This window comes from Suillus fuscotomentosus, assembly GCF_016647785.1.
Source record: "Suillus fuscotomentosus strain FC203 chromosome Unknown F5891scaffold_70, whole genome shotgun sequence".
In the NCBI taxonomy this organism is placed as follows: domain Eukaryota; kingdom Fungi; phylum Basidiomycota; class Agaricomycetes; order Boletales; family Suillaceae; genus Suillus; species Suillus fuscotomentosus.
In genome coordinates this window covers 24,190-50,374 of record NW_024539582.1, presented here as the reverse complement: position 1 = coordinate 50,374, position 26,185 = coordinate 24,190, and the positions used below count along the sequence as shown (strand labels likewise).

Sequence of the window (26,185 nt, the reverse complement as noted above, 5' to 3'; positions counted from 1 at the left end):
TTGGATTACTATTTTTGGTAGTCACGATTTTCTACTTCATCCTCGGAGTTCAAACCGGGTCTGTCTAGATTTCTGTTGGCAGCAATATTGAAGGACCTCAACGTTTTCAACCATGAGGGATGCCAACATCTTTGCATTCCGCAAGGCCATGCCTCGAATGGTCAGTTCCGTAGCTCTTCTTTTCACCTCCAACCTAAACACACAAAATATTACCAACAGAGCTGGTCTCCGCGTAACCTCTACAACCTTTGGAGGCGGTCTTGTGGAGCCGAGGCTGAGGCCATAAACTTTACTCGCTCACCCAAGACGTTGTTCCAACAGCGGTGGATATCGAAAGCACTCGTACGTGCGTACCACGGCGACTTCATTAACGAGAAAATATTCAAGCGGTGGTACCTCCCCGACACACTTCCCGACGTGCGGCCTCGTCAACACGCGCTTTCTAGTAATGGGGATCTCGACGCATTCGCTGGGCGTACCGAACAACTGGAGAGAGCAAAAAAGAGAGCATATGACGAGCAAAAGAAAGGCTTGGCTCCTGTGGGCAGTTTAATGCTTGCCGAGGTGGAGCGACGCATTGATGTGTTCATCTTTCGATGCTGCTTTGCGCATAGTGTGTATGAGGCACGGAGACTTGTCATTCATGGATCCGTCCTTCTCAATGGCAAGAAGGTGCGCTAGTTTTCTTCTCTGGTATCAGCTTCGATACACTAATCCACCTCTTCAGCATACGGATGCCAATACACGTCTAGCCCCAGGTGACATGATCTCCGTTGACCCTGCAGCCATTCGTTTTCTCCAAAATCCTGAGTCTTCCAAGGCAGAGTCCGAGGGTGAACAACCTTCAGACTCAGAACCTAAAATCGAGCCTTCGGATCTCTCCCAGTCCATGCCTTCCGCAAAACTTGCACCTACAAAGTCCTCATTGACGCCTTTCAACCTCCCTCCATATGCGTCTCCTTTCATCTTCATTCCTGCCTATGCAGAGGTCTCCTTCCCCACCTGCAGTGCTATATATGTGCGCCACCCGACGGCACGCCCAGGATACAGTGAAATTCCAACACCTTACGACGCTGATGGTGAAGTCATTCGGCTGGCATGGGAATGGTACTCAAAGATGCGTCCAAGGACAAGGAGTAAGAGTCAGATGGCGAGGGAACCAGAGAATCGTAGGGTTGGTGGTCACTAGGTGTCACTCGTTACCTCTACTTTGTGCGCATTTCGTGAATATCTTTGATGCTGATGTTGCTGAAGTACTACGCTATCCTCCACCTGTGTCTTGTGCGGTTCAATGTTTCCCTGCTTGTCACATTCCGTGGATGCCGCTGTCGACTGAAGAGCTCGTGCAACGGTTGCGCAAGCTTTCTGTTGATACCCTATGAGGGTTCATTTGCAGCCTTCTCTCACTGGCCGTTCCACGTTGAATATGCGCGCGCTAAGTTGTACAATGGCCTGGTCGTCCACATTCGCACGCGCGCTTCGTGTCTGCAGGTTATTCTTCTCAGTGTCCTCAAATTTGAGTATGGCCCTTCGATCATTCACAGGTCATCTAAGGAAATCGTGTCTCCTGCCGATCAACGCAGGTTGATGCGCCGTGAGCAGAAGCAGTAAAAAAGCTCAGACATCCTTGGAACGTCAACAACAAGTGATCCATGCGTATCCCCAAGGAGACTGTTCTGTTGTGTCTCGATCACTATTACGAAGGGTCTACTTGGACGCAGCCTCCAGTGAGTGCTGGTTTTACACAGTATCAGCCCAATTGCCAGCTCGTCGTCGTTTCTTCTGATGAGTCGTCTGCTTTGAATCTGGGGTGGTTTGAGAGCCTTTATAGTGCGTGATTTATCTACTGAAAAATGTTAATACCATTGTAGCTGGAATTCCTGGATCTCAAGATCTTTGTCCGCAATGAAATATGGAGCTACTTCAGTTACTTTGGATTGCCACCTGTTTTCCACCTTCAATCCTAGTGCCGAGAATTGTATAAAGGATAGAAGAAAATCAATGAACGATGAATCGAGACAACGGGTGCCCTCACAAAAGGATGTTGTATCAGGGAATCGGTGTGCACACCGTCACCGATCTCACCGTTGTCTGAAATGGGTGATTATGAATAATGTCGCTTCGACATTCGTGCGCGTTGGCGACCCTATCAGATAAGCGCTCGGGAACGGGGCCATGGTCCTATGTAGGAAACGTCCATATCCACCCGGTGGACACGGGTTGACGTACGTGTGCTTTGATGATTGCTCTGCCTCTAGCATAGAAACATGTTATAGAACGAACTTTTGATCAGCTAGGCTCCCCTAAGCAAGGCCCAGGCCTTCAGGACAGGAAAGTATTGGTTTATTCTAGTAAAGCTGAGCGCTGATCACGATCACTGAAGATTTAAATAGCAGATTACCCGACCTGTTTCGCGATGTAATTACGATGTTCGACGGACATGCGATGCGCAACAGCCATGTGATGTACAGAGGCTGGTCAATCTGATAAGCCACCCCCATCTGCTGCGGAATCATAGGAGGACGCGGTGCTGAGACTTTGAGATCGAGCAACACCAGAAACAGAACATTGCATCCTGACTTACTGTTGCAGATAATCTTGTCTATTGCCGATGGGAACTTCGGGTTTGATACTCGTGACGGAGATGCATCGATGAGGACCGTCGGACGACATGAATGTTAATGTTATTTTCGATCAACTGGTACCGCATACAACCTTACTATGAATTGTCAATTTGTATCGCCATTTCGACACAGCATCAACCTAACAGTATCACAGCCATTTACGTAAAGGTGTCAATTCTGCTCTCTTCGCATCAACTTGCCGGTGCCGTCTCGACAGGCGTGAGTATACGCCTAATGTTCCTGGGCTGCTATCTCACTTTTACCTAAGACAGGACGATTGGTATAAGAGTACAAATACTACTGCCAGTCGTGGCTTCTCTGCTACTCCGCTCAATGGTATCTTCAGGCCTCATTAGATAGTACGAGACCTGCTCGTGCAAAGACATGAATCACTAATGTCAACTTGACTATGCACGACCTACCCATGCAAAGCGCTGAGAATCTCCTCCTTCCCCTTGTGAACCCAAGCCGTCGGTATTTTGTCCGAATCGTCCTTCGAATATTGCCCAACTTGAAGAAAATTGTTCTCTTTCGAGAACGCCCATATTGCCGGGTTTGGAGCCGGCGTCGTTGTAATAGCGTGAAGTTCCTTCCCTGGATGGAACAAGTGAGAAAAATACACCCCCGGACAATGAGACTCACGTATAATATTCTCCACTAAATATTTCATGTTCTACGTTCTTGAGTGAGCGAATGCATCCCCAGATGTAAAAAATAGACGCACCAAGTCATTCCTGTCATAGCCTATTAGATGGACGTCAATAAGATCGTATTGGTCATTCGGAATGGGACAACTTGCCAAACGGATCTAAGACCATGCGTTAAATGAATAAGCGCAACATCTTAGCTTTGTGACTTACTTTCAATTTCCTCCCCGGCCACAAGAAAACCATAGAAAACAAGACTCTTGGTGGTTAAATGAGATAAGACGACACAAGGAAGTGTGTGATGCGCCTTACAGCAATCACAGTCGCTGGAATGGTGAACCATTTAAGTGTGGTCCATAGCTGGAAGGGCTGTCACATAACAATGGTATCAACTAGCTGTGGGCGGGGAAAGACTCCAACATACCAAAGCTGCAATATAAAGCATTGTGATCGTCCATAGATGCAAAGAGTAACTAAGTAAAAAATCAGGGATCAAAGAGGCAACAAGCGTCTAACGGCCACGCACGAGAACGGAATAGGAGTGGCAAGGATCCTTTCTAACCCCGTCAGGGCATCCACGAGCTGATTAAGTGTCGCGCAAAGCACACCTGCGAGTATAATCACCAGTGACACAGAAAACGAGTCCGGCATAACACACCTATGGTCGGGTCACTCACGGTTTGACGGGTTTGCAGTGCAGCAATGTAGGATGTCTTTGGGGCTCAAAAATTAGACCTTGTTAACTTCTGTGCATGGTGAGATCCACGTACCAAGTACAGAGATATTTCCAGAGGGACATTATTTTTACTGGGGCGGAAATGTTGATGTGGGCCGTCTGCTCTGAGCTTACAGAAATGTTTCTTTACAATTCCCCATACCCAAAAGAAGACCGGAAATGGAAAAGCTGCTTGCCAGCGGCGCCTAGGAGGTAATTCGGCGGGTAGAAGAGACTCCGGATCATAATGAGGCGGTGCGATAGTTTTGGTGGTTTCTGTCCAGAATGATTTGTTATCAGATTTCGACAAAGACCCAGGCACTGGCATTTCTTGGGTTGGACCAACGGCTGCATCCCCAGAGAGCTCTGAAGTATCGCGATTCGGGTGATGTCTATGCCTGCTGCGTAACTGCCGAATTTGGTCATTTTTTAAAGGGATAACGGCAGGAAACGAGTAGTGGGATGAAGAGAGGAAGGGAACAAGCGGGTAAAGATCTTTATAGTAAATTCCTTCTTCCCCTCGCAGGTAGTGCTTGACGGCGACAGCATACGCCTCGAGTAAATTTATTACCGTCTTCTTCTCAATGAGGGTCATGGCGTATTCCTTCTGAGTCTTCGCTGAGTCCTGGTTGGTCATTTCGTCAGCAGTCGGACAATGATAGTCCTTTTGGGAAGCCGGAAAAGTGTTATCTGTAACGTTTGAGTGACCCTGGCGAAGAAGATGGGGGTTTGTGCACCTGGGATATGAAACCACACGGTCTGAGCAAAGATGCGGCAGTTTAACACGATATAAGACCAGAGTCTTGCACCCTCATTATAACGCTCGAAACTGGATGATGTCCGGAAAGATATTATGAAACCGAGAACGGTACCGAACCTGTGATGAAAACCTGTCAAAGATGGTTTCACCGGGACTGATGACCACCTACACAGTGATAAGAGTCGGCTGAATCGACAGTATTCCGTGCGTGTAATGGTTAATCACGCATATTGAAGACGACCAGATACCAGTGACAATCAATGCAGGCCAACATCTACTTAGGGCGGTACTCGAAAATGTGTCCCAGAAGATCGAAAGTGTTTTCCACCATGTGAGGGGCTTGTCACGGTCGATGGCTAGGGTGGGCTCGAATGAACCGAGGTTAGTCATCTCAGTCTTGGACTCAGACATTGGTGAACGGGAGATGAAAGATAGTCGGAAGGAGGTTTAAAAGCCTCGCAAAAGCCCTTAGCGAAGAAAGACGCGCGATTCTTTCATACGTGCTTGAGGAGGGCATATTGAAATCCCAACTGAAAAGCGCCCATATGAGTGGGCACTGGGCGGCGGCCCATCCTTCTTTTTGGTAAGTACTGTTATCACACGGATCTTACTCGTTTCCCTGAGCTCACAAAGTCCGAGTACTTGATGAATGCCTCCGAAGGTACTTCGGCTCCCGAAAACAAGGTAGTACGCCGCACAACTTTGCTTGTCCGAAGTCAAGTTTAATTGCCCCACCGCACCAAACTCCACCCGTCCGTCATTTTCGACGCTCTTGTCCTTCTGAGACGCGCTTTTAGCGCCCATTCCCGGCCGCTGTCCTCCGCCAAAGCCCGCCTTACTGCAACTCATTCTACATCATGTCACCCAGGTCCGACAACGCCGAACATGCTGTCATGCACTTATTCAAATAAGTTGATGCAAACCATATAGAGGGCAAGTTGTACTATCATTGGTACTTGTTGTCATCATCGTGTCGTCGAAAACACGACTCCGCGAGCCTGTGCCGGTACCGCCACCGCCATCCTCTTGCACACCTGCGAGCTCTCTCTTCGGATAAAAAATGGGCATTCTCCTCGCAACTACCAGTGTTGGACGACCTTTTCCGAGTCATGCTTGGGAACGGCAACTCGAACCTTCGACGAGTTATCCGTTTCGGAATCCTTCGCCAGAGTTGGTCAAGCTCGGAACATTGATGAGTTTGAAGCAACCAGGTAAAGTCCGACTAATCACAGGGTGCTACCATGAACCCGGTGGACAGAGGATCAAGATACATCATATGATGCAACTCCGCAGCGCTCAGCTTTCGTGTATCGTGCTTAATGTGATTGTGGCGTAATTATGATATGATGCCTCGTGCCACCGCACATGATGAACGTTCAGTACCTCAGGGACAGAGCTACCTACTTCAATCAAACTGAGTATGTATCCTATTTGTCATTTGTTCCCTAGAGGTCTCAGAATACACAATACAGAAATAGGGATTACGCCGTGATCAGGCATACAATGTTCGACATTGAGTGCTTTTATCGTCTTGTACTATCACAAGCATGAAATTCACATCCTGACAGATTCGATCTTATCGGTAACTCTTCCCTGCATGCTGAATACGTGTTGTGAGATCTCACATGTACATGGGACCTCAGTGCTCAGTGCTGGAAAAAAACTAATCGTGCAGGTACCAAGTCCGTCGCCCAGATATAATCTGGTCTGTCCTCAATGTTCTCTCTCTTAGCCTAACATTCTTATCCAGTTTTTCAACGATTACGGTCGTTAGCTAGCTGTCAGTCGCTTATCATCATGCTCGTCTCTCATGTGACCGCCAGTTTCAAATTGATTGATACTATGCTAAATCGGAACACCGAAAAATATCCCAAATCACATCAACATGTTGCTTTGTGTTTGAATATTGTTTTGTAGGTTCTCCATGTCGGCGTATCATGGACCATGGTATTGAGCGTTTAAGTACGTTCCAAGAAAATCGGACGGCACATTCGCCTCTCCGACTTCCAGCGCCAATCGATGTTACATCATCTGGGGTCATGTTCAAAGCTTCCATGGCTATCATATGACCATGATGTTTACAAAGGAGCTTGTCATAAGGCCTTGGCCGTCACGAGTCGTTCCCGAGCCGGTTTATGGAATATGGATGGACATATGCCTTCGCAAACTTTTGTGGAGGGTTAGATCATTTGGAACATCAAGCCCTACAATAAATGGTGGATCGACAATTCAGAGACAACGGGTGCCCCTACAGTAGGCTGTTGTATCGGGGAATCGGTGAGCACACCATCACCGATCTCACCGTCGTCTGAAATGGGTGAGTGTCACTATTTGTGCTTGAAACTCGCGTTGGTGACCCTATCGGATAAGTGCTCCCAGCAATACTGTTAACAACAAGTCCCCTTGGCATTAGTTGGCATTGTGCTTGGAACTTGCGTTGACGACGAGACAATGATACACATGCATGAGTGCCCCTGATTGTGGAAGTCTCAATTATCAGTGTGACACGTCACACTGTCAACATTGTGCTGTGTTTGGGAACAGGGCCCAATGGTCCTCGGACCTCATGATGTAGGAAACGTTCAAATCTCCGAGTCCACCCGACGGGCACAGGTTGACGTACGCGTGCTTTGATGATTGCTCTAGATCTGTAACTCGAGCCTCTAGCATGGAAACATGTTATAGAACGAACATTGATCAGCCAGGCTCCCCTAACCAGGCCTTCGGGACAGGAAGGTATTGGTTTATTCTAGTAAAGCTAAGCGCTGATCACTGAAAATAGCAGATTGCCTGACCCGTTTGGGCCATGTTTCACGATGTAATTGCGATGTTCAACGGACATGCGATGCGCAACAGCCATGCGATTTACAGAGGCCGGTCATTCTGATAAGCCATCAAGATGCACCCCCCATCTGCTGCGGAATCATCATGGTGCTGAGGTAAGATAGACTTTGACTTTGTAGAAGAGGTCTGATTGGGTCTTAACTGGTCAGCAGTCTTATGCCCACTAGCCAGTGGTATCTAAAATAAGTAACAAAGGTTAGTACGCATTCGGAGCCTCGGAGGTCGTAAAGGTGTTGTATAACCCTTATCACTTTGCTTTGTATCTGATGCATGGAATACAAGGCCACCTCTTTGAACAAGGTTGAATTATCTGTGCTTCATACGTGCTGTGAAGCGCACACTACTGATCAAGTTTCAGTGCCGAGCACCAGTAGAAATCGGTCGGACAGCCTCGCATGGAGATTGTCGGAAATCGATCGAATTTGGAAAGTTCAGCGTCTGTAAACTCAGGTGAGTGCTGACTGAACGTTCCAGCGCTCGGGTTGACCGGTCTGGCAGCGCTTCAGCGTTACTCATTCATCGGACAAACCTCTCAAAGGAAAGGAATGTCACGGTGCTTAAAGTATCTTCCGACTACTTAGGTGATGTGCTTTCTGGAAGTTATTTCATCTCAATCATTTGTCAGAACCTATCGGGGCCGCCACCCGGTCTATTGAAAATGTGCACTAGCATATCGTCCAACAAGGAATTTTCCGCATCTTTTCTTGATTGTTGCCACCGCTGATGATGTACAATTAGTATACTTTTGCCGCATTCTCCAAACGAAAGTACATGCATACTTATAGCCAGGGACAAGGTTGCTGCCGGTAAAGGCTTTAAGCTCTATCTAGTACTATAAGTCTATAATTAAAAGTGCTAGAAACCGCCTTTTTGCGGCAGAAGTCGGAGTATCGCCACGACAATAATTATATTAATAGCACGCGTACTGCCGCAGTTAACGTTGTTCAATACAGTTGAGGTACTTTGATCACCGCGTCAACACAGTGTTTCACAAACTAGGCCAAGGTCCTCATCGCCTGGCATTTTGAGGCTCATCTGATTGTAAACTTGTTGACAGATGGGCCTAAGGCGTGATCACAGGAAGTACCTTACGAGTCGCGATGCACACCCGTTGATGCTGACCACACGGACTGACATTACCCGGCCAGGCCCATCGCAACAGGATTGCAATTTTTTTGCATTGTAATGTCGCCCATTTCTATATCAGAAAATTCATTGTCACAGAGCGCTAGATTGGATCATCATGATATATAGTGCGTTCCCTTTCGGAGATTGTACTGTTTACTTGTTCTTTCGCTAGGCCACTCACTCTCGAGCCCTTTATTCTTTTTAGGTGGGCTTCTGGAAGTCCCCAATTATTGTACCTTCAAGCCCGCAGGATTCCTAGTACCTACCATTCCTTTCTCAGCACCTTCTTGTTAACATGGGCCTGGACGATAACCTGGTTTATCACGCCGACATTTTAATTTTTGGTATTATCCTCATATTCACCCTTGCCAGTCTCCCCCGAGCGTATGCTCGTCTCAGCCGCAGGTCGGAATGGTCTCAAGGTCACTTCCTTCGTTCAATAAAACCTCTCCCTGCTACCACGCCAAGGTTCAACCCCACGCGCACCCCTTTAGCCCCCGTTGAACCTGAGTCCTTTGTGGATCTTGACCACGGGAACTCTTCGACTGCCTGCTCCCCATTACCGTCTGAACACCAAAACAGTCTAACACATGTCGTTAATGAGAAAGCCCTGCCAAAACACCCAAACCATGGCCCTGCTGTATCATCTATCTGGCACCACGTGGCATTTGTGTTGGACTACCGTGTTCACGAAAACTACTCCGTTAACCAAGTTCTCCTGATAATGGTGTACATCATTATTATATTCTACGTGTCTTTCTACCAGTCAGACCCATTTACGGACCCTCACCGAGCCGGATTTGTTATTGCTTCTCAAATTCCTTTCGTATATGCATTAGCCACCAAGAACAACATCATTGGCATGATGGTGGGCGTTGGATATGAAAAGGTGTGCTTGATCCACATGGTGTTTACTACGTTGTTGATCGCGGCGTGCAGTTGAACTTTCTTCACCGCTTGGTCGGTAAAGTGATGGTCATCGGTGCAAACGTCCACTTCATCGGCTATGGTATGTATTGCCTTATGCCTTCTCCGCTTTTGTCTTATCTGATGTGTGCTTGGCGTAGTCTATAAATGGAGCCTCGCCGGCGACATCTATAGTAAGCTTGCCGAGGATTATGTTCGCTGGGGGATCGTCGCGTTGGTATGTTTAGACATCCTGGGATTCTGCTCCACCGACTACGTCCGGTCAAAATCATACAACCTGTTCATCACATCGCATGTCGTGAGCCTCATCATCTTCTTATTCGCTGTAAGTATTTTCCCCTGTCTTGTTACCGACGCTAATTGTGTATAGGCATGCTACCACGAGCCTACCTGTGTTCCCTACGTGGCTGCTGCATGTGTATTTTATATACTAGATCACGTCGTTCGCGCCATCAAGACCCGCATCACTACGGCTAAGCTGCAACCTCTGCCAGAGCTTGGAATCACCCGAGTTGAGGTGCCTTCAATCAATGCAGGCTGGCGTGCAGGGCAGCACGTCCGCCTACGTGTGCTGTCTTCATCTATGGGATGGTGGGGATGGTCTGAAGTACACCCTTTCACCATCGCAAATGTGGCAGAAACATCGGAAGGAATGGTTCTTATGTGCAAGAAGACTGGCCACTGGACAGGCAGTCTTTTCAGTATGGCTCAAACGGCCTCTTATGGTGAAACCGGCAAGGAAGTCGGCCGTGATGTTAGAGTGATGGTGGAGGGCCCCTATGGTGCGTTGGTGTGTTGCCGGGGAGTCGATGCATCTCATGACATTCTATTCTTTCCTCGCAGGTGGCGTGGGACATACTGTGATGTCGAGCTATTCCGGTGCGGTGTTTACTGTTGGCGGGAGCGGCATCTCCTTTGCGTTATCGGCAGTGCCGGATCTGATCCAGGCAGCCACGGGCGTGAAAGTCATTGATATCATTTGGTCCGTCCAAGACCCTTGTACGTACCATCTTCTCACAATTTCCCTTGATCGTGATGCTCATCTGCCTACTCACAGCATCCCTCACCCCTCTACTCCCCCTCCTTACGAACCTCGTACAACAAAACTCTTCTACTCGCGTAAATGTGCACGTATACTACACCCGCGCAATTAGCACGTCATTTCATAGGACGTACCTCCCGCAAGGTATCACCATCCTGCCTGGCCGTCCCAAACTCGGGAAACTACTCGATCAAGCGATCACGAACACGATATCAGCTGGGGGCTCTAATGGTGTGTTCGTAGGCGTCTGTGGCCCTATATCGCTGGCGAATTCCATGGCGCGTGTGGTGCGATACTCTGACGTTCGTTTGTGCACGGCTGTGGGTGGAGTTAAGCTCCACGAAGAAACCTTTGGGTGGTAGATCGGATGTATTTTGCGGTGTAGCCCGTTGACAGGCTATGCAACACTCATTTGTTGTATTGTTATGGGTTTTTTATTCATTATCGATTGGGTATGAGCTCTACTTGTAGATGTTGGAGCTCAATTTATTGGCTGGTCCATGGTGAATCAACCTTGAAGACTTATGTAAGAGCGTTAACCGTTGTGCAAGAAACGTTCACGGTCAGGGGCGGCGGCTGGTTCCGCGGAACCAATGTGTGGACACCACGTGAGCTCCATTCGAGTTCAGCTCGGGCCGCCTAGATTCCCTCGAACACCAACTTCTTGACAAGTTGAAGCCTGGTCGTTTTCGCTGTCGTTCAAGTTCTTCCCTACAATGTTGTCCTTCCCGCACATTAATATTAGCCTCAAGTCCGTCCACTCTTTTCACAGTGTCGGAGTCGAAGTTTGAAAGTGCAGCTGTCTAGTATGCGCTTAGAATCCAAATAGATTCGGGTGTACTTCTGTGCCACGGCAGGCCACTATTCCGATATGTGATTGGTTGTCCCGTACAATCAATGTCATCGTGATCTACTCTGTTAACATGCACTGGGCGCGCGACTGGCGTGATGTGCAGGCACCGTTCTCCTACGCCAATGATATTGAAAGATCCTAGACGACTCACGAGCGCACACCGTGCCAACCGCGTGGTCTATACAGATTTCCTATGGTACCAGACTTCCGCAACTACCTATAGTACTTACAACCATTCGACTACAACACTTCCCCAGGCTCGAGCGTCCTATTGACGCTGTTTATTTTTCGTCCGAAGGTGACCGAATAGCTCCTTATCTACATATAAGTACCTGCAGTATCATTTCATATCTTATCTCTGCTATCGACTTGCGCTTTGCAGGAGCCATGTCTTCTGATTCCAAGCCTCGTGTGCCTCTGGTCATCCTCGGGGCGGGGGTGACTGGACTTACCATCGCCTACATCGCTGCCTGTGACTCGGATGTAAATTTTGACATCACGATCATAGCAAGAGATATGCCTGGGGATTGGCATTCTCAAGCTTGGGCAAGTCCATTCGCGGTGCGTACCTTTCGAGCGTTCTTCAGGCTCTTTCTTACTTCAGTCTTGCTTAGGGCGCAAGTTGGTCTCCAAATCCGTTAGGCGCCACGGATGAGCGTGTACGACGATGGGAGCAGATAACCTTGTGAGTGACACATCGCCAATGTCTCGAGATTTACTGACAAGGCTTCTCGGGCCACCAGTGATAGGTTATGGGACATGGCACCATCAGGCCTGGTCAAGGTCAGTCCTTGTTTGAACGCTCGTCAATGGGCATGACTGATAAACATTCCAGAGAGCACCCGCCAAGGTCCTCGGGGAGACGGATGGCCTTCTTTCTACTATCTGGTGGCAAGACCTCGTGCGTGATGTAAGCTCGATTCCGGTATCCTGTTGTCCTCAGATTCTAAGTACAAGGGTGATAGTTCAAATTGCTTTCAGAGTCCGAAGTCCCTGCACCGTGCAAAGTGGGCGCTGCTTTCACCACGGTCTGCATCAACCCTTTTGAATATTTACCATGGCTTCGATCGGAGCTCGAGTCTCGTGGCGTCGTGTTCCGTCGGCAATACATAAGGAGCTTGGACGAAGTCAAGCTTCTTGTGGGGAAAACCGGGTTGTTGGTCAACGCCACGTCTCTCGGTGAGCACATGATAGCCATGCCAGCTTCCGATGGTTATTGACGGTCCGGATCCGAAGGTTCACGGTCTTTGATCGGAGTAGAAGATACAGCAATGTATCCGATCAGAGGACAATCTATTATAGTCGAGCGCACTGGCTTGGAGGAATTTGTAACAGTTCGGTCTGGTCAGTCCGTATTGACAGTTGGCCCTCACCATCCCTGATGTGTCTGGCCTTGTACGTAGGTGGCGGGTTGTCAGAACTACCCACATCCATTACTCCTCGCCCTGGGCTAACGCAAATGAACACCGCGTCTCTGAACGGAACGTATCAAGTAGGAAGCTGGGACACATCTTTAGATATGTCAGCTGCAAGGGGGATATTTGAGCGGTGCTCCGTCATAGCGCCATGTTTGAAAGAAGAAGGGACGAAGATCCTTATGCACACCGTCGCTCTTAGGCCGGACAGGAAAGGCGGTCCACGTGTGGAAGCTGAGCGCATCTCACTTCCCCTTGTTCGAAGTGACGGTTTAGCTCCCAACCCGAGTGGAGATGCGGAACAACCGCAGGACATAACGGTTATTCATGCATATGGAATGGGGTGAGAATGCTTTCCGAAAATCGTGCGAGTTCTAACCTTCAGTTTCAGAGCCACAGGCTACCAAAGATCCTGGGGTGTAGCCATTGAGGTTCTATCTCTACTGAAGGAGAATATGTAAACAGGCCGCCGAGATTAACAACGCAGTGTCTAGTTCTATTCATTTCGAGCTCGCCATCGCACATATGCAACACTTAGCTTGAGCCTCACTCTCACCTAATACTACCCTTCATTCCTTAGTCCTCGGCCTGAGTGCTTAGCGCTCCTCGTGAGCATAGCCTGCTTGCTATTACGAATACTCCATGGGGAACGATGTCGGATGGACTGCCGCGGAATATATATTCATAGCTCTTCCTCAGGTGACAGCATTCCTGCACATCACATGCGAAGGTGGGCCTGAATCATGATGTGGTGGTGGAAGAATGGCAAGTTGATACCGGACTACAGACTTGAATTCCTATACCTGAACGGTCTGAATAAGGGAAGAAGGTTGAGCTCAGCCTTTTTTCCTTCGGCCGTCGGTCAGCGTTTGAAGGCAGGGCAGCATCGCATCAACGATGAGGATCAAAGTAACGTTGGCGATATGCCACTCCGTACATCACGAACGCGAGCTAATTCATCTTACACATATTTTCAGACGGCCGAAACTACTAAGTTTGCTTATTCTGTAACTGCTTATTCCTCTGATGAACTTCTGCAGGTGCCTGAAGTGTTTCCTTGTAGCCAGGAAAAAAAAACACCCATACCTGTGAACAGGCACGGGAGATCTCTTTTCCCCCTGACTGCATGGATGCACTCCAGGCAGCTGCAGAAGCAGACTTAGTAGTTTCGGGCCTCGGCCGTCTGAAAATGCCTGCAGAAATTTCATCTTGCGAAGGCACATAAGGAATGCGAGCCCGAAAGTGTCCTTTTGTATACGGAAAGGTGTTGATATAAGCAAGCAGGGACTATGACCTTGCGAGAGATGTCATCCAGAAGGTCTCCTTGCGTCGCGCACTGCACGCACATTACAGATCATATGACTCTGCACGAGCAATTAAAAGTTGTGATATGCAAGACAACCTTGATTTCCTGATAGACTACCTCTACAGAATGGATCAATGCATGCACCTAGCAGCGTCTATATGGCTCTTCCCAACACCCATCCACAATAAAAATAACACAACGAAGACCATGTAGGGTACGGAACATGACAACAAAAAATGCGAAGGAACGGAAGGTGCACTGAAACGTGTGGCTGCAAACGCGATTATCAGGGGGAAGAAATGAGCCTCTAGTCTATGGTCTATGTCTAGAAATGTGATATTGATAGTCTATCCTGTTCAGTCCGCTAGTTGTGAATGTTGACGCTTAGCCTTCATTCCCGGCTCACGTCACTACAAATGTGTGGTGAGTTCATTGTTCTCAGATAAAGCGAGTTTGATGGAAAAAGAAGATATTTGGAGGTAGAAAGAGAAGACAAAAAAAGCTCAGTACTCACCGTCCCCATAACTTCACCCTTATCCAATCTCCAGCAACCAAGCTTCGGTTTCGCAGGGAGAACAGAGTGCTCAGATATGCACTCCGCCAGAACATGAACGTCGCAACACCTCCACTCGTCCACTATAACCCAGTCAATTTATATATCCTATAGTAATAGTAGTAAGCAGCGTACCTCACGTCCGAAAATAGGCAGGTCAGCAATCGCCTTGTCCGAGCCGATATAACTGTAGATAATGCGTTAACAGAATGAGCAAGCAGAACAAGGGAATACGCACGCCAACGAGCCTTGATGACTGTAATGGAAAGGCTTCAACTTGACCTTGTCTACCTGCTTCTTCAGTTTCTCTGCCTCTTCACTGGTCTCAGCATGAGACAGGTCAGCCTCCAGTTGGTCCTTCTTCGCAAGTAACTTGAACACGCGTGAGAGGTATGAACCCTGCTGGCTTGCGACCTGGGCAGTTGGAGCATAAGACGAGGCCGTACAGTCACCGATAGCAAAAATATCACGAGATCCCTTCATGCGAAGGTGATCATCGACGGTAATCCCGCGCTTGTTCGCCTGGTCTTCAGGGAGCTTCGCCATCAGATCCCGTGTTATTTGGCGACTAGTGTTGCCCTGTGAAGAAGACACATGAAAAACAGAAACACCAGAACGAGAACAGAGCATACAGCAGCCCAGACAACCATCCCGCATGGCACCTCTCGTTCGACACCATCGGGGCCCTTGAGAACGACGCTCTTCTCGTTGACCTTCCTCACCATGGTCTTCGTGAGGATATCAATGTCGGATTCCTTGAACGTGCGCTCAGTATAGGCAATCAGTTCTTTGCTGAATGAGGGAAGGACGCTGGGAAGAGCCTCGACTAGCGTGATGCGGATCCGTGAGGCAAGCTCTGGGTACCATGACTTGAGATCCTCCTTGGAGTTGATGAAGATACACAGTCAGGCGGTAGGAAAGGAAGAAGGAAAAATGGCAGTCGTACCTCCAGGAAGTCACGGAGTTCACCACTAAGTTCGATACCCGTTGGTCCACCACCGACTACTACCTGCCAAAGAATGAGTACATGTTCTTGGGTAATGAAAGTTCACGTAGAGGAAAGATATCCATCTATGCTGGCAGTAATTACAAGTTATCAGAGTTCCCTCACAATGGAGGAAGAGAACGTAAAATGCGGAGTCACAAGAAAGAGACATTAGAAAATCGTCAGACGTACCATATGCAACAACCGGTCTTTCTCCTCGTCACTTTGGCCTGGGAAAGCAGCGCTCTCTACGCCTATAAGCAGCTATGAGTTGTACATCGCAGATAATGAATGATGCCAAAACGCACAGTCCAAAAAGCGTCCTTGCATCTGCAATATATCATTGTATTCAATAAGGTGGCAGGGGCCAGAGGGAGCATAGACGCACCTTCTCAGCATCATGAAGTTCTTTCATGAAGCATGCGTGCTCCTTCACGCCGGGAATACCAAATGTCTGCGTCTCGGCACCGACAGCATATACAAGATAATCGTACGGTATGGTCGTACTGGATATTTGACCTCGAATCTCGGAGTCATCTGTGACAATTCGGCTCTCGTTATTATCTGAAAGAATAACGAGGGATGGAAAACATACCCGAGAGCGTGACAGTTTTATTAATAGGCTATTGTAAATAAAGCACTTTAATCTCTGCTGAGTAATATATGAGAAGAGACGTACGTCAACTTCCTTGGCCTCTGCTTCAATGACTAAAACCTGACGTTGTTTGTGTCGCGTCAGGTAGCGAGTAGCTGTATTTTTGTTGTTGTCAAAATCTGCAACAACCAAATATGAAGGAAACTCACGCTGAAGGATAGATCGTGCATTCAGCGTGCCAACTGCCACAGAGGGAAGGAGAGGCGTGAAAAGGAAGAAGTTCTTTGGGGAGACAACGATCTAGTGCATCGGCATGCAATTAGCCTGTGAACACGGCACTATTAAATATGTGCCATACAGTGTTATAATCGCTGGTGTCAAGCCCTTTAAGGAGGCTCGTCGCTCCCCAACCGCTACCTAAGATGACCAAGGTCTTCTTTGAGGGATCGAATGGGAGTTGTGGCCCCGGGTTTTTTTCCTTATGTGCGATGTAGTAGAATGTTGCCGAAGCTATATGTCAAAATTACATGGTTAAGAGAAGGTCGGACAACGTCCCACGATCAGTCAAAGGTGTTGCTTGTGAGAACACAGCACTTGCCTCCGACCACTGTTACGAGTGTCACACGTCCCAGAGTCTGCAAAAAGTATCTCCATCTCCCTTGAGACGGGGGTGGTGGAGTCTATTCATAACGAAGGCTTGAGATATCAACAAGAAAGCTGGACACGGGAAACACACCTGTGATGCAGCGGCGCCCGTCGAGGCTACAGACCCTGATTGGGCTCTGGAAGTCGAAGCCGTCAAGAAATGTTTTTGTACATGCACGTGAGAGCGGACAAGCGTCCTGCTCATGGACATAAGGCGGACTGTGCACCAAAATAACCCATTATAAAAATTTTGACTTCAAGTTTGATCAAAACTTACTTTGTCGTGCAGCCTGCATCGAACAGAGGTACAGTGGAGGAAGAAAGAGGAGGTTCTGAAAAAATTAACGGCTGTGTATAACTTAAAGGCGCTTCGGGGAGTCGGGGATGAGTCTTGCCGGAAATTAGTTCAAATGACGATTTCATTCTAACTTTTACCTCCGGCCCACCTCCGTTTCGGCGCCTAAGACGTACTTGACCTCCGAGGTCACCCGAAAGGCTCTAGGCCGGTATCAACCTTGCTTTAGCCTTGTTCCAAAATCAATCTATGCACGTTGGATCATCTAATATTCGAAGCAGCCCGCGATGCGTGTTTCGCCTCACTTTTAACTGGCGCATAATTTAAAGACACGTTTTCCTGGAGACGACGCGTTCCCGTTTACTCTCGCAACTTTTGAAGCAGTCCAATCACCGGACCTCAACTTTACACTTACTCAACAAATCAAATTGCAAAGCAACCGGATGCATCGCATCAGTTGAACTAGGTTGTCGATCGTGGCGGTAGCGCGGCTGGCCTGGTCCTTAGACTGTTTCGAAGGCCTGACCAATCGGAAGCATGACGCCATAGGCAGCACCCCCGATTAGTCGTCCATGGCTGCGCCTTCCCAGTACTCTTCCAGTACTCAAATCAAGTAGCCGGCCGTACTAGACGGACTCGGATAAGTCATCATCACTCTATACTTTGCGAACGATGTTCCTACCAGCCGCGGCGCAGCTTGAGTCTCTCAAGTATAATGTATAGGGAATCGCCAAATCTTGGAGTCTTAGACTGCAGCTCAGACTCATCATGAAGGACACGAGACCAATGTTATAGGATCATTCAGGAGGAGACCGGGTCCGACCCGAAAGATAGCGCTGCAACTCACACTATTTAAAAACATAGTGCCCCGTTCTCCACGATGCGTTGAGTTCTTCGTTTTTCTTTTTCTTCAGAAATGAATTTCCCATGGGTTCCTAATTCTCCGAATCCTCACATTGTCACCGGATGATAGCTTAATGGCAAGAACGCTAAGTCTATAGTTAAGTCAAAAAGGGTGAGACAACTGGCTCTCTCGTTCTTAGTGATGCATGTTTAACCTCACTTTTAACTGGCGCGTAAGACACGTTTTCCTGGACCGAGTTTTGGACAACACGTTCCGGTTTATTCCCGCAACTTTTGAAGCAGTCCAATCACCGGACTTCAGCGTTACACTTACTAAATTGCAAAGCAACCGCCTGGCTCCGAGACTATAGCATGCGGTAGTAGTCAACTAGCTGCATCGCATTAGTGGAACTAAGTCTTAAGCCATGGCGGTAGCGCGGCTGGCCTGGTCCTTAGACTGTTTCGAAGACCTGACCGAACGGAAGCATGACACTATGGGCAGCACCTCTTGATCAGTCGTAAATTTCGAGTCATCTCCATGGCTGCGCATTCCCAGTACTTTGCCAGTACTAGCACTCAAGTCAAGTAGCCGGGCATACTAGGCGGACTCGGATAGGTCATCATCGCTCTATGCTTTGCGAACAATGTTTCTACCAGCTCGGCTTTTTCTTCAAAACGTTCACATACAGGTGATCCTACGTACTGCTGGAGGTCGATTACCCTGTGGTGCTTGTATACCGCCCCTTCTGGAGAGTTAGAAACACAAGTTTTTACTTGCAGGTAATTGTCTCAACGTGATACGTGAATATGGGATCGAGGTGCAAGCCGATCAGAATGATGAAAGTGTCGCTGCCCATGGGCTTTACTGTGTCGAGTCCCATGTCTTTTTCATGAACATTTTCAGGCTTTACAAATTCATCGAAGACGCGAATACATGCGAATCACACCATCCTACGTCTCCTGCTGCAAGATGAACAGCTCATTTCTCAGCTCCGCTCTCTCAAGCGTTATTTCTTCATGACCTCATTGTTCCTCACTCACCTACTAGACCTTGCCCACAGAGCTGAAGAAGCCCGCGAAAGGTGTCAGTATTGTGAAGCTACAGAGTCTGCTCGATCTTGCACTTATAGGGAAAGATATCGCGTTCCGTGAAGATGTGCGAGTCAGCATCGCGAGCAGTGGATTGTATGAGTGGTTGCTCAAGGTCATCAATGTAAGGGGCGTAATTGACGGTGAGGAAGGCGAAGGCGTGGCAAGCTACAATTGATATACTGTCTCTCATTTTAGACGGGAACTGAGAGAACTTGAGGTGATGACACGAGAAAGTGCAATGTCATCAAATGATAGCTTAGTGGCAAGAACGCTGGGTCTGTGGTTGAGTAAATTTTATTTTGAAAGAGTACGCGAAACAACGGGAATTGTGGGATTGATTGTATTACATGGGCATCCATCATGTCGGCAAGCGTGATATATGTACAGGGAAGTTACTTGTGGGTGAGGCTGCGGCAACGCCGGACCTAGTGCGATGAATGACTCTCGCACGAATGTGTGATGGCGGTGGCGACAGGGAAGATGATTTCTTTTATTTTTGTAAGTATCAGCACCTCGCCGAACGGGGTGGTGAGCATTTGCTTAGTTGATACGACGAAGGCGATTGACATACTGTACTGGATACTGGAACGGGGCTTGGGATGTTTAGTATATGAAAAGGATTTAGAGGGATGATTGGGAACGGAGAACCAAGAACGTTCTTATTGCAGCGAGATACATGAAACTCGTTGGCCCTCAACCGAACAACACACGATTCGCTGCATCAATAAGCTCATCGTTCTCTACCCCTCCTGATACGAATGGCTCGAAACCCAACGCCCGACGTCCTTGGCTAGTGGTGATATCCTGCGCCGTAGCTCGTCCCGTGAAAGTAGATTCGCCGGAGCCTCCAGGAAAGTCCCTGCCAGCATCGAGCAGTCAGCATTAAAGAATCGCTCGAGACGAAATACATATACCCCCTCATCCGTCAGTTAACCCACAGGCCCAAGCTTTATCCCAAGAGCAAAAATACTGTGAAAAGTAGGTCTTATCACGCGTAACCTCGAAGGAAACACCATCCGATTGTATCCTCTTATTTCCAGGATCCGTCACAGGAAACCACGGTGGCCCCCACGGGAAGGAGCCAGGATCCTGCTTGAAAAGGGTAAGAGACAACGTGAATCGCTCCACATGCAAGTCTATTCCCCTTGTGGCATATGCAGCATATGAAATTGACTTCAAATCGTGGAGGGGAGGCAGATGCGGGTAGACCATTGAAAGGGTTTCAAGGCTCTTCATAGAATACCATATATCGTTACTCGTCCAAAAATACCCCGCGGTTTTTGGCGAGGTTGCACCACAGCTGATGCCGCGAAAAATGTTTGATTCCTCAGCCAAATCGATTAGCTGAGTGAGATGCGGGATTGATGCAAGGAAAACAAATGTTGGGAAATGGTTGTAAATGAAGTCCGCGTCCTGGGCTTGACGTATTATCGTTAGATTTTGGGTTTTCCCAGGAAAAGAAGAGTGTCCGCCGACATTGAGATCTGTGCGAGAAGACCATGCATCTTGCACGCTGTCCATGATATACCTTAAATGGCGACAGTCAACAGCAAGTTCTGGCGCAGCAAGGATCACTGGAAGCAACACGCTTATGTTGCGCTCTCGCGCCTCATCTTTGTTTGAGAACAAATATCTGGCGTGCCCAAAAAAGGGAGAGTCTTGGTTCTCCAACCGGGCCTCTGCATAGACGAAATAATCAAATACGTCACTAATCCACATCCTCTGTACAGCGGAGGTATAGTCAAAGAAAAGATCGCTCTTTTTCTCAGCGTACGCTTTCTGCATAAGCAGAGCATTTGCGAACTTCTTTAAGCTGTGGCGTCGGCGGAGCAAGATCGTGCGCAGAAAATTGGGGAGGATAATGCGTCTGACAAGACGAGAGACGAGACATAAGGAGAGGGCGGTCGAGTAAGGATTTTTAATGTCATATTTCTCCCTTTGAGAAAACGTCGGCTGGGCTGCGTCTTTGCAGATGGTCAAGATAATCTCGATAGAAAGCTTAGGTGCCATGATAGAAGGGTTAGATACGTAGCTCGTTAGAAATGGCCCTGCTTTTAATACTTTCAGCATCACTCGTGGCGTCAGATCCGCAGCAAGAGATGCACGTTCACGTTGTGTGTGGGGCCACACGTTGTGACAACAAGAGTTGTGACCAGTGGTCCATAACACAGTTATTGTTTCTTCTAGGTCACACGATGTACTCTTGTCCTGCGGAAATTCCTATTTGTAATCCCCAAAGACCATCATAACAGTGATGCGAATGTGGCACGAACCGTAGAATATACCTTCCGACCCGGGTCGATGACACATGAAGTTCCGTCATAGCACAACTCTTATAGTGCATGGCTGGCCACTAAGTTACTGAGTTGTTCCCGGACCAATTTCACTGCAAGGATGCTTTGTAAAAAGTGAGATAAAACCCATCTTCAAGTCGATTTAGCATTGCCTTATTTCCCGAACTGACCCATAATATAGCACCCCGCGGCCGTCTGTGCGAGTTACATTTGTCACCGAGCAAATGCAAGCACTGACAGATGCACTCAAGGCATTGATGAAAGTGCAAACTTTGATGGGTGAGCCTCCCTGCGCAGGCGAGTCAGTGTATGAACTGCGCCTCTATCCTGAGGTTGGACTAATATGGATGCTTACTAGTTGAGGTTGTGTCGAGGCGCAGAATGATTCGATGACTGGGTGAAAAGTATCGGTCGATATACTGACAGCCCGAGCCACTCATCGTACGATGCTACAGGATTTCGATTGTGATTCGAATACTTGAAATGATCGTCACTAAAGTAGGGAACAACGTGAGAGAGGGGTAAATGCGAAAACAAGATGACTACACCGCGAGAGTATCAGAATGATTGATACAACGACTTGATGTTGGACAGTGCTAGCGTACCATAAAGATCATGCGTTGTAAGAACGAAGTCAATCTTGAATCGCAATCTCGTACTCGTAGATCCAGGTAACTTGGATTAGTGTACACACGATAATGACTCCGAGTCGAGAGGGCTGTAGCATACGCAAACAGCAACTGGATCCTGCATGTAGCTAGACATCGCTTTACAATTGAAGCTTTGAAGATGTTGAGTATATTCAGAATAATGGATCAATGATGACGCGTTCGGAGCTGTGCAGTTCCCAGTCTGGTCAGACTCCTGTCTAACAGAACTAGTAACCCCGACCTCCTCCTTCTAAGATTCGGGGGAAGACCCCACCAGGGTTCGGCACTTCCCGTATCGATATGAACCAGCTGCCGAGAGGTCGACCGGTCAACCGACGCGTTGGCACGGATCTCGCACCGCATCTGTATCGCGTCTGATTATAAGTAGGCACTCGACCGCATCTCAGAAACTCTATGAGACTTCCAGGTGGTCGTGAGCAGAGAATATCGTGCGTGAATAACAGATGATACGATCATGTTGACGGCAGGGATGGTAGATGCACCGCTGATTGTTAAGTTGCATACCCAAGAACGTTCATCAGGACCTCGCGCAAATATAGCATGCTGGTATCGTTTTGCAGCTAACAAAATCAAATTGAAAGAGCACAATCTAGCAGATGCTATCAGTAACCTTAGTATGAAGTACGAAATTGAACTCACTGTCTTATCAACCAATTATAACCATCTGCCAGAATTGTGCTGTATGCCACAACACCGCTATGTGCTTGAAGCGAACGCAAGAACCAGCATCATGTTACACTGGCTCTGGGGTAACGTTCTCGTAAACTACCCCATCGGAGGCCACCATGATCTAGAGTTGGCATAAGCTGATCAGATGGGACGCGGGCCATTTCCTTCCCTGTAGATATAATAGGCAGAGTCCTAAACAGCATTGGAAAGGTCGATAAGATGTTCGTCTTCCCAGCGGTGTTTAGACCACCGCAGGCCTAGCAAATTTCAGAACACTAAGAGGAGACGGTTGACTTCAGCTGCAGGGCACCAAGGTCCAAATATACGGCCTACCTTAGCGGCTTGGATGGAACTCGTTTGCTATTGACAACCACTACTGGTCGAAGTATCATGATATGGTGATGAACTTACCGAGGACAAAAACTCGGGGTAAGTAGTAAGCGTGGGACTAAGACTGTGCTTTGTGTGCTCTTTCTCTCATCATCAATATTCTTTGACCGTAAGCCTGTGTGAGGTACGTTGTTGAGCTGTGCAGGCGAGTGCTTTTAGAATATCGTGATCCTGATTCAAGTGCTTATTGTAAAGGGTAAGCGGTAATTGTCGATAGGCTGTCGATAAGTTCACCCTCGTTACAAAGGACATCATTCATTGTCCATTCAGTTCAAGTGTTGTAATCATGATCCTTTATGCAATCCCTTGTCCTCGTTTCTAACCCCATGACATCTATACGGCAATTTTCCGATTCAAGCCAGTGCTGCTCTTTCTTATCGTCAGAAGTTTCCTGCATTGCAAGTAGGTCCACAGCTTCGTGCCAATGGTTCCTTCCGGCATTCGACTCGGTAGAACTTTCCTTTTTTTGTTTCTTCATCTTATTAGTCCCTAATTCCGACTGTCTTGCTGACGCCGAAAATTTGTATAAAAGGCCCATCGTTGTTAGTGTGTACCTGACACATAACACCCTCCTACGCGGACTCGAATTTTTAAACGTGATCATCGTGCTTTTTGAAACATTATGTTGCCCTCAACTCCTGGCGCTGACCTTACCCCGTCTGAAGACAATGGTGTTGGGCTCTCCGACTCCACTTTGTCACAGCACCGTCGAAAGATGCTTGACCTCATCAACCGTCTCCACACCACAGGGCTAGTTTTTTTTCCTCTTCGTCATGTTCTTGGGCTCATCGAATCAATATCTAGTGTGCAGACGGACATGGACCTGCCCATGATCGCAGTCATTGGCTCACAGAGTGCGGGGAAATCCTCTCTTATTGAATCCATTTCTGGGATCACTCTCCCTCGCTCAGCTGGAACGTGTACAAGGTCAGCGCGTGCCCGTTTTGTTTTTAGAAACGCCACATCTAACCCTATTGAAGGTGCCCAACTGAATGTAAACTTTCACGCTCCGAAGACTCCTGGAAATGTCTCGTCAAACTTCACATTACTACCGGCCCGTCGGGCCAACCCTGTGATGTGCTCACCATTCCTTTTGGATCACCCATCACCGATAAGGCCGATGTAGAAGATCGAATCAGGCGTGCTCGAAGGGCAATTCTAAACCCAAGCACTGAGCCACAGAAGTTTCTTTATGAGCTAGAAGATCAAACCGCTGAGCAAGCTGAGTTATCTTTCTCCAAAAATTGCGTTTCTCTCGAGATAAGTGGGAAGGATGTGGCGGATCTCTCATTCGTGGACCTTCCTGGACTCATCGCGAGCGTCGGGAGTGCAGGAAAGACCGGGGATATTGATCTCGTCAAGGGTTTGGTGACGTCTTACATTGAGAAGCCTAGTTGTGTCATCCTTCTGACGGTTACTTGTGAAAGTAAGTGGATTCCGCGCACTGTTCAATCTTTCCTTAGTGATGTGGCGGAGCAAAAAATTGGGTGTGCGGCGGCCTAGATAGGTCTCATTTGGAATAAAAGAGCGTCAATCAAATCGTTGGACTGATGAGAAGAGAGTCATGGGATGCCCGGACGGCCATTGTGTTTTGTTAGGACAATTCCAGCAACATTCCAGTGGTAGTTCTTGCTGTCGTTTTGCGCGTCCGAATCTGCAACGCTCAATAATATGGACCCTTACACGCCACGAATACGTCCAGGAGATGTTTATCTGCAAAAGAATATACCAAGGTCTCAGTCTCTTTACCTCTCATGTTTACTTATTATGACATGCAAATGATCGACCATCCAGATTACCGGCACTATCGCTTCTGTTTGCGGAAACAGACGACTGAACGACGATATCTATGAAGATCCAGATGTTTCATGCACTCATCACGAGAAAGCCATAGCAGAAGTACGTGGTCCTCGATGGCATGCATGCCACGAGCCATCATTTATCACTGAGATTTCGTTCGTGCGCGTACGACTATACTCACGGTCAAGGTATATGGCACTCTTCTAACTGCAGCGGGGCTGCTTTATATCGAGATGCTCAGTGTATGGACAACTACGGGTCGTCTCGAAGACCCATATGAGGAGCTGTGCGTCAAGGAGAGCGAGTTCATCAGTAAGGGCATTTTGGAAGTGGATTACACAGACGAGTATTGGGATAGGCGATATATAGTGAGCTTCGTGTCTGATAAAATGGTGTACTAATGTTTGGGTAGCTTCGTGATGGCTCGACCCTTTCTTCAAAGCGCGAGCATACAGATGTTCCTCCACCACGTGCTGCTGGAGGTTGATTTCCCGGTGGCGCTTGTATACCGCCCCTCCTGGAGGGTTGGAAATGCAAGTTTTTACTTGTAGATAAATATCTCAATGTGATACGTGAATGTAGGATCGAGGCCCGGGTGCAAACCGATCAAATTGATTCAACGAAAGAGTCGCTGTCCATGGACTTCGTTGTGTTGAGTCCCATATCTTATTTTCAAGCATTGCAAATTCATCGAAAACACGTATACACATGGATCACACATCCTGCTGCAAGATGAAGCTCATATATCGGCTCCGCTCTCTCAAGCATTATTTCTTCCTGGCCTCCTCATCATTCCTCACTTACCTCTTAAACCTTGCTCATGGAACTGAAGAAGGGCCTGCGAAAGGTGTCAGTATCGTTTAGCCACAAAGTCTGTTAGACCTCGCACTTACAGGGGAAGATGCCGTGTTCCGTGAAGATGTATGAGTCACCACCGCGAGATGAATGGTTACCCAAGGTCATCAACGTGAGTGGCGTGATCAGCGATGAAGGCGAAACCTCAAGGCGTGGCAAGCTACAGCTCTCTCATTTTAGACGGGAACTGAGAGAACTTGAGGTAATGACGTGAATTAGAAAATGAAATACACAATG

The 26,185-nt window shown here is 47.9% G+C and overlaps 9 protein-coding genes across 9 annotated transcripts; 5 read left to right on the top strand and 4 right to left on the bottom strand.

Annotated features, from left to right (window-relative positions):
• Nucleotides 1-42: 42 nt before the first annotated feature.
• On the top strand, nt 43-1,284 carry F5891DRAFT_696201 (uncharacterized protein). Its single transcript, XM_041372837.1, has 3 exons — nt 43-160; nt 220-672; nt 728-1,284. The coding sequence occupies exons 1-3, from the start codon at nt 113-115 to the stop codon at nt 1,187-1,189; spliced, it is 963 nt and encodes a 320-aa protein (XP_041220709.1). The 5' UTR covers nt 43-112; the 3' UTR covers nt 1,190-1,284.
• Nucleotides 1,285-3,042: 1,758 nt separating this feature from the next.
• F5891DRAFT_960616 (uncharacterized protein) lies at nt 3,043-3,372 on the bottom strand (the record flags this gene model as incomplete). The annotated part of the gene is made up of 3 exons (XM_041375752.1): nt 3,043-3,218; nt 3,267-3,297; nt 3,349-3,372. Coding segments are annotated over 3 exons (231 nt in total), but the record flags the coding sequence as incomplete, so codon positions are not given.
• On the bottom strand, nt 3,045-5,319 carry F5891DRAFT_1059953 (UPF0187-domain-containing protein). Its single transcript, XM_041362852.1, has 11 exons — nt 4,916-5,319; nt 4,724-4,863; nt 4,042-4,676; nt 3,930-3,984; nt 3,798-3,879; nt 3,696-3,744; nt 3,584-3,640; nt 3,424-3,530; nt 3,349-3,368; nt 3,267-3,297; nt 3,045-3,218 (listed from the first exon to the last, which is right to left on the bottom strand). The coding sequence occupies exons 1-8, from the start codon at nt 5,155-5,157 to the stop codon at nt 3,468-3,470; spliced, it is 1,323 nt and encodes a 440-aa protein (XP_041220707.1). The 5' UTR covers nt 5,158-5,319; the 3' UTR covers nt 3,045-3,218; nt 3,267-3,297; nt 3,349-3,368; nt 3,424-3,467.
• A 3,228-nt stretch (nt 5,320-8,547) lies between these two features.
• Nucleotides 8,548-11,199, top strand: F5891DRAFT_1059914 (ferric reductase like transmembrane component-domain-containing protein). The gene is made up of 8 exons (XM_041362851.1): nt 8,548-8,595; nt 8,648-8,843; nt 8,924-9,607; nt 9,658-9,727; nt 9,786-9,970; nt 10,016-10,427; nt 10,489-10,644; nt 10,703-11,199. The coding sequence occupies exons 3-8, from the start codon at nt 9,014-9,016 to the stop codon at nt 11,047-11,049; spliced, it is 1,764 nt and encodes a 587-aa protein (XP_041220706.1). The 5' UTR covers nt 8,548-8,595; nt 8,648-8,843; nt 8,924-9,013; the 3' UTR covers nt 11,050-11,199.
• A 728-nt stretch (nt 11,200-11,927) lies between these two features.
• F5891DRAFT_960556 (uncharacterized protein) lies at nt 11,928-13,416 on the top strand (the record flags this gene model as incomplete). The annotated part of the gene is made up of 8 exons (XM_041375743.1): nt 11,928-12,101; nt 12,155-12,225; nt 12,284-12,323; nt 12,376-12,450; nt 12,506-12,719; nt 12,777-12,884; nt 12,944-13,298; nt 13,347-13,416. 8 exons carry the CDS (start codon nt 11,928-11,930, stop codon nt 13,414-13,416), a joined length of 1,107 nt encoding a protein of 368 aa, XP_041220705.1.
• A 969-nt stretch (nt 13,417-14,385) lies between these two features.
• Nucleotides 14,386-17,455, bottom strand: F5891DRAFT_695752 (NDE2, mitochondrial external NADH dehydrogenase). Its single transcript, XM_041372835.1, has 16 exons — nt 17,317-17,455; nt 17,131-17,258; nt 16,993-17,074; nt 16,753-16,904; nt 16,604-16,694; nt 16,479-16,549; nt 16,395-16,422; nt 16,188-16,336; nt 16,108-16,129; nt 15,992-16,053; nt 15,761-15,823; nt 15,447-15,695; nt 15,053-15,393; nt 14,950-15,001; nt 14,776-14,897; nt 14,386-14,671 (listed from the first exon to the last, which is right to left on the bottom strand). Exons 1-16 carry the CDS (start codon nt 17,333-17,335, stop codon nt 14,653-14,655), a joined length of 1,650 nt encoding a protein of 549 aa, XP_041220704.1. The 5' UTR covers nt 17,336-17,455; the 3' UTR covers nt 14,386-14,652.
• Nucleotides 17,456-19,962: 2,507 nt separating this feature from the next.
• On the bottom strand, nt 19,963-21,279 carry F5891DRAFT_984453 (uncharacterized protein; the record flags this gene model as incomplete). Its single annotated transcript, XM_041377436.1, has 2 exons — nt 19,963-20,128; nt 20,240-21,279. The coding sequence occupies 2 exons, from the start codon at nt 21,277-21,279 to the stop codon at nt 19,963-19,965; spliced, it is 1,206 nt and encodes a 401-aa protein (XP_041220703.1).
• A 2,453-nt stretch (nt 21,280-23,732) lies between these two features.
• F5891DRAFT_695597 (P-loop containing nucleoside triphosphate hydrolase protein) lies at nt 23,733-24,983 on the top strand. Its single transcript, XM_041372834.1, has 4 exons — nt 23,733-24,043; nt 24,098-24,220; nt 24,274-24,719; nt 24,770-24,983. Exons 1-4 carry the CDS (start codon nt 23,916-23,918, stop codon nt 24,814-24,816), a joined length of 744 nt encoding a protein of 247 aa, XP_041220702.1. The 5' UTR covers nt 23,733-23,915; the 3' UTR covers nt 24,817-24,983.
• Nucleotides 24,949-26,079, top strand: F5891DRAFT_1059872 (uncharacterized protein; the record flags this gene model as incomplete). Its single annotated transcript, XM_041362850.1, has 5 exons — nt 24,949-25,026; nt 25,088-25,192; nt 25,282-25,461; nt 25,506-25,933; nt 25,989-26,079. Coding segments are annotated over 2 exons (255 nt in total), but the record flags the coding sequence as incomplete, so codon positions are not given.
• Nucleotides 26,080-26,185: the final 106 nt, after the last annotated feature.

What these genes read in the sequence shown, in the direction of transcription:
- F5891DRAFT_696201 (XM_041372837.1), top strand. Translation starts at nt 113, where the DNA reads ATGAGGGATGCCAACATCTTTGCATTCCGCAAGGCCATGCCTCGAATG. An exon ending in GCAAGGCCATGCCTCGAATG is followed by an intron (nt 161 to 219) that starts GTCAGTTCCGTA and finishes TATTACCAACAG; the next exon opens with AGCTGGTCTCCGCGTAACCT. An exon ending in TCCTTCTCAATGGCAAGAAG is followed by an intron (nt 673 to 727) that starts GTGCGCTAGTTT and finishes CCACCTCTTCAG; the next exon opens with CATACGGATGCCAATACACG.
- F5891DRAFT_1059953 (XM_041362852.1), bottom strand. Translation starts at nt 5,157, where the DNA reads ATGTCTGAGTCCAAGACTGAGATGACTAACCTCGGTTCATTCGAGCCC. An exon ending in TGGAAATATCTCTGTACTTG is followed by an intron (nt 3,985 to 4,041) that starts GTACGTGGATCT and finishes TGAGCCCCAAAG; the next exon opens with ACATCCTACATTGCTGCACT. An exon ending in GCCACTCCTATTCCGTTCTC is followed by an intron (nt 3,745 to 3,797) that starts GTGCGTGGCCGT and finishes TTTTTTACTTAG; the next exon opens with TTACTCTTTGCATCTATGGA.
- F5891DRAFT_1059914 (XM_041362851.1), top strand. Translation starts at nt 9,014, where the DNA reads ATGGGCCTGGACGATAACCTGGTTTATCACGCCGACATTTTAATTTTT. An exon ending in CGTCCACTTCATCGGCTATG is followed by an intron (nt 9,728 to 9,785) that starts GTATGTATTGCC and finishes TGCTTGGCGTAG; the next exon opens with TCTATAAATGGAGCCTCGCC. An exon ending in TCATCATCTTCTTATTCGCT is followed by an intron (nt 9,971 to 10,015) that starts GTAAGTATTTTC and finishes AATTGTGTATAG; the next exon opens with GCATGCTACCACGAGCCTAC.
- F5891DRAFT_695752 (XM_041372835.1), bottom strand. An exon ending in ACACCAGCGATTATAACACT is followed by an intron (nt 16,695 to 16,752) that starts GTATGGCACATA and finishes CCGATGCACTAG; the next exon opens with ATCGTTGTCTCCCCAAAGAA. An exon ending in TAAAACTGTCACGCTCTCGG is followed by an intron (nt 16,337 to 16,394) that starts GTATGTTTTCCA and finishes GAATTGTCACAG; the next exon opens with ATGACTCCGAGATTCGAGGT.
- F5891DRAFT_695597 (XM_041372834.1), top strand. Translation starts at nt 23,916, where the DNA reads ATGTTGCCCTCAACTCCTGGCGCTGACCTTACCCCGTCTGAAGACAAT. An exon ending in TCAGCTGGAACGTGTACAAG is followed by an intron (nt 24,221 to 24,273) that starts GTCAGCGCGTGC and finishes ACCCTATTGAAG; the next exon opens with GTGCCCAACTGAATGTAAAC. An exon ending in TCTGACGGTTACTTGTGAAA is followed by an intron (nt 24,720 to 24,769) that starts GTAAGTGGATTC and finishes GATGTGGCGGAG; the next exon opens with CAAAAAATTGGGTGTGCGGC.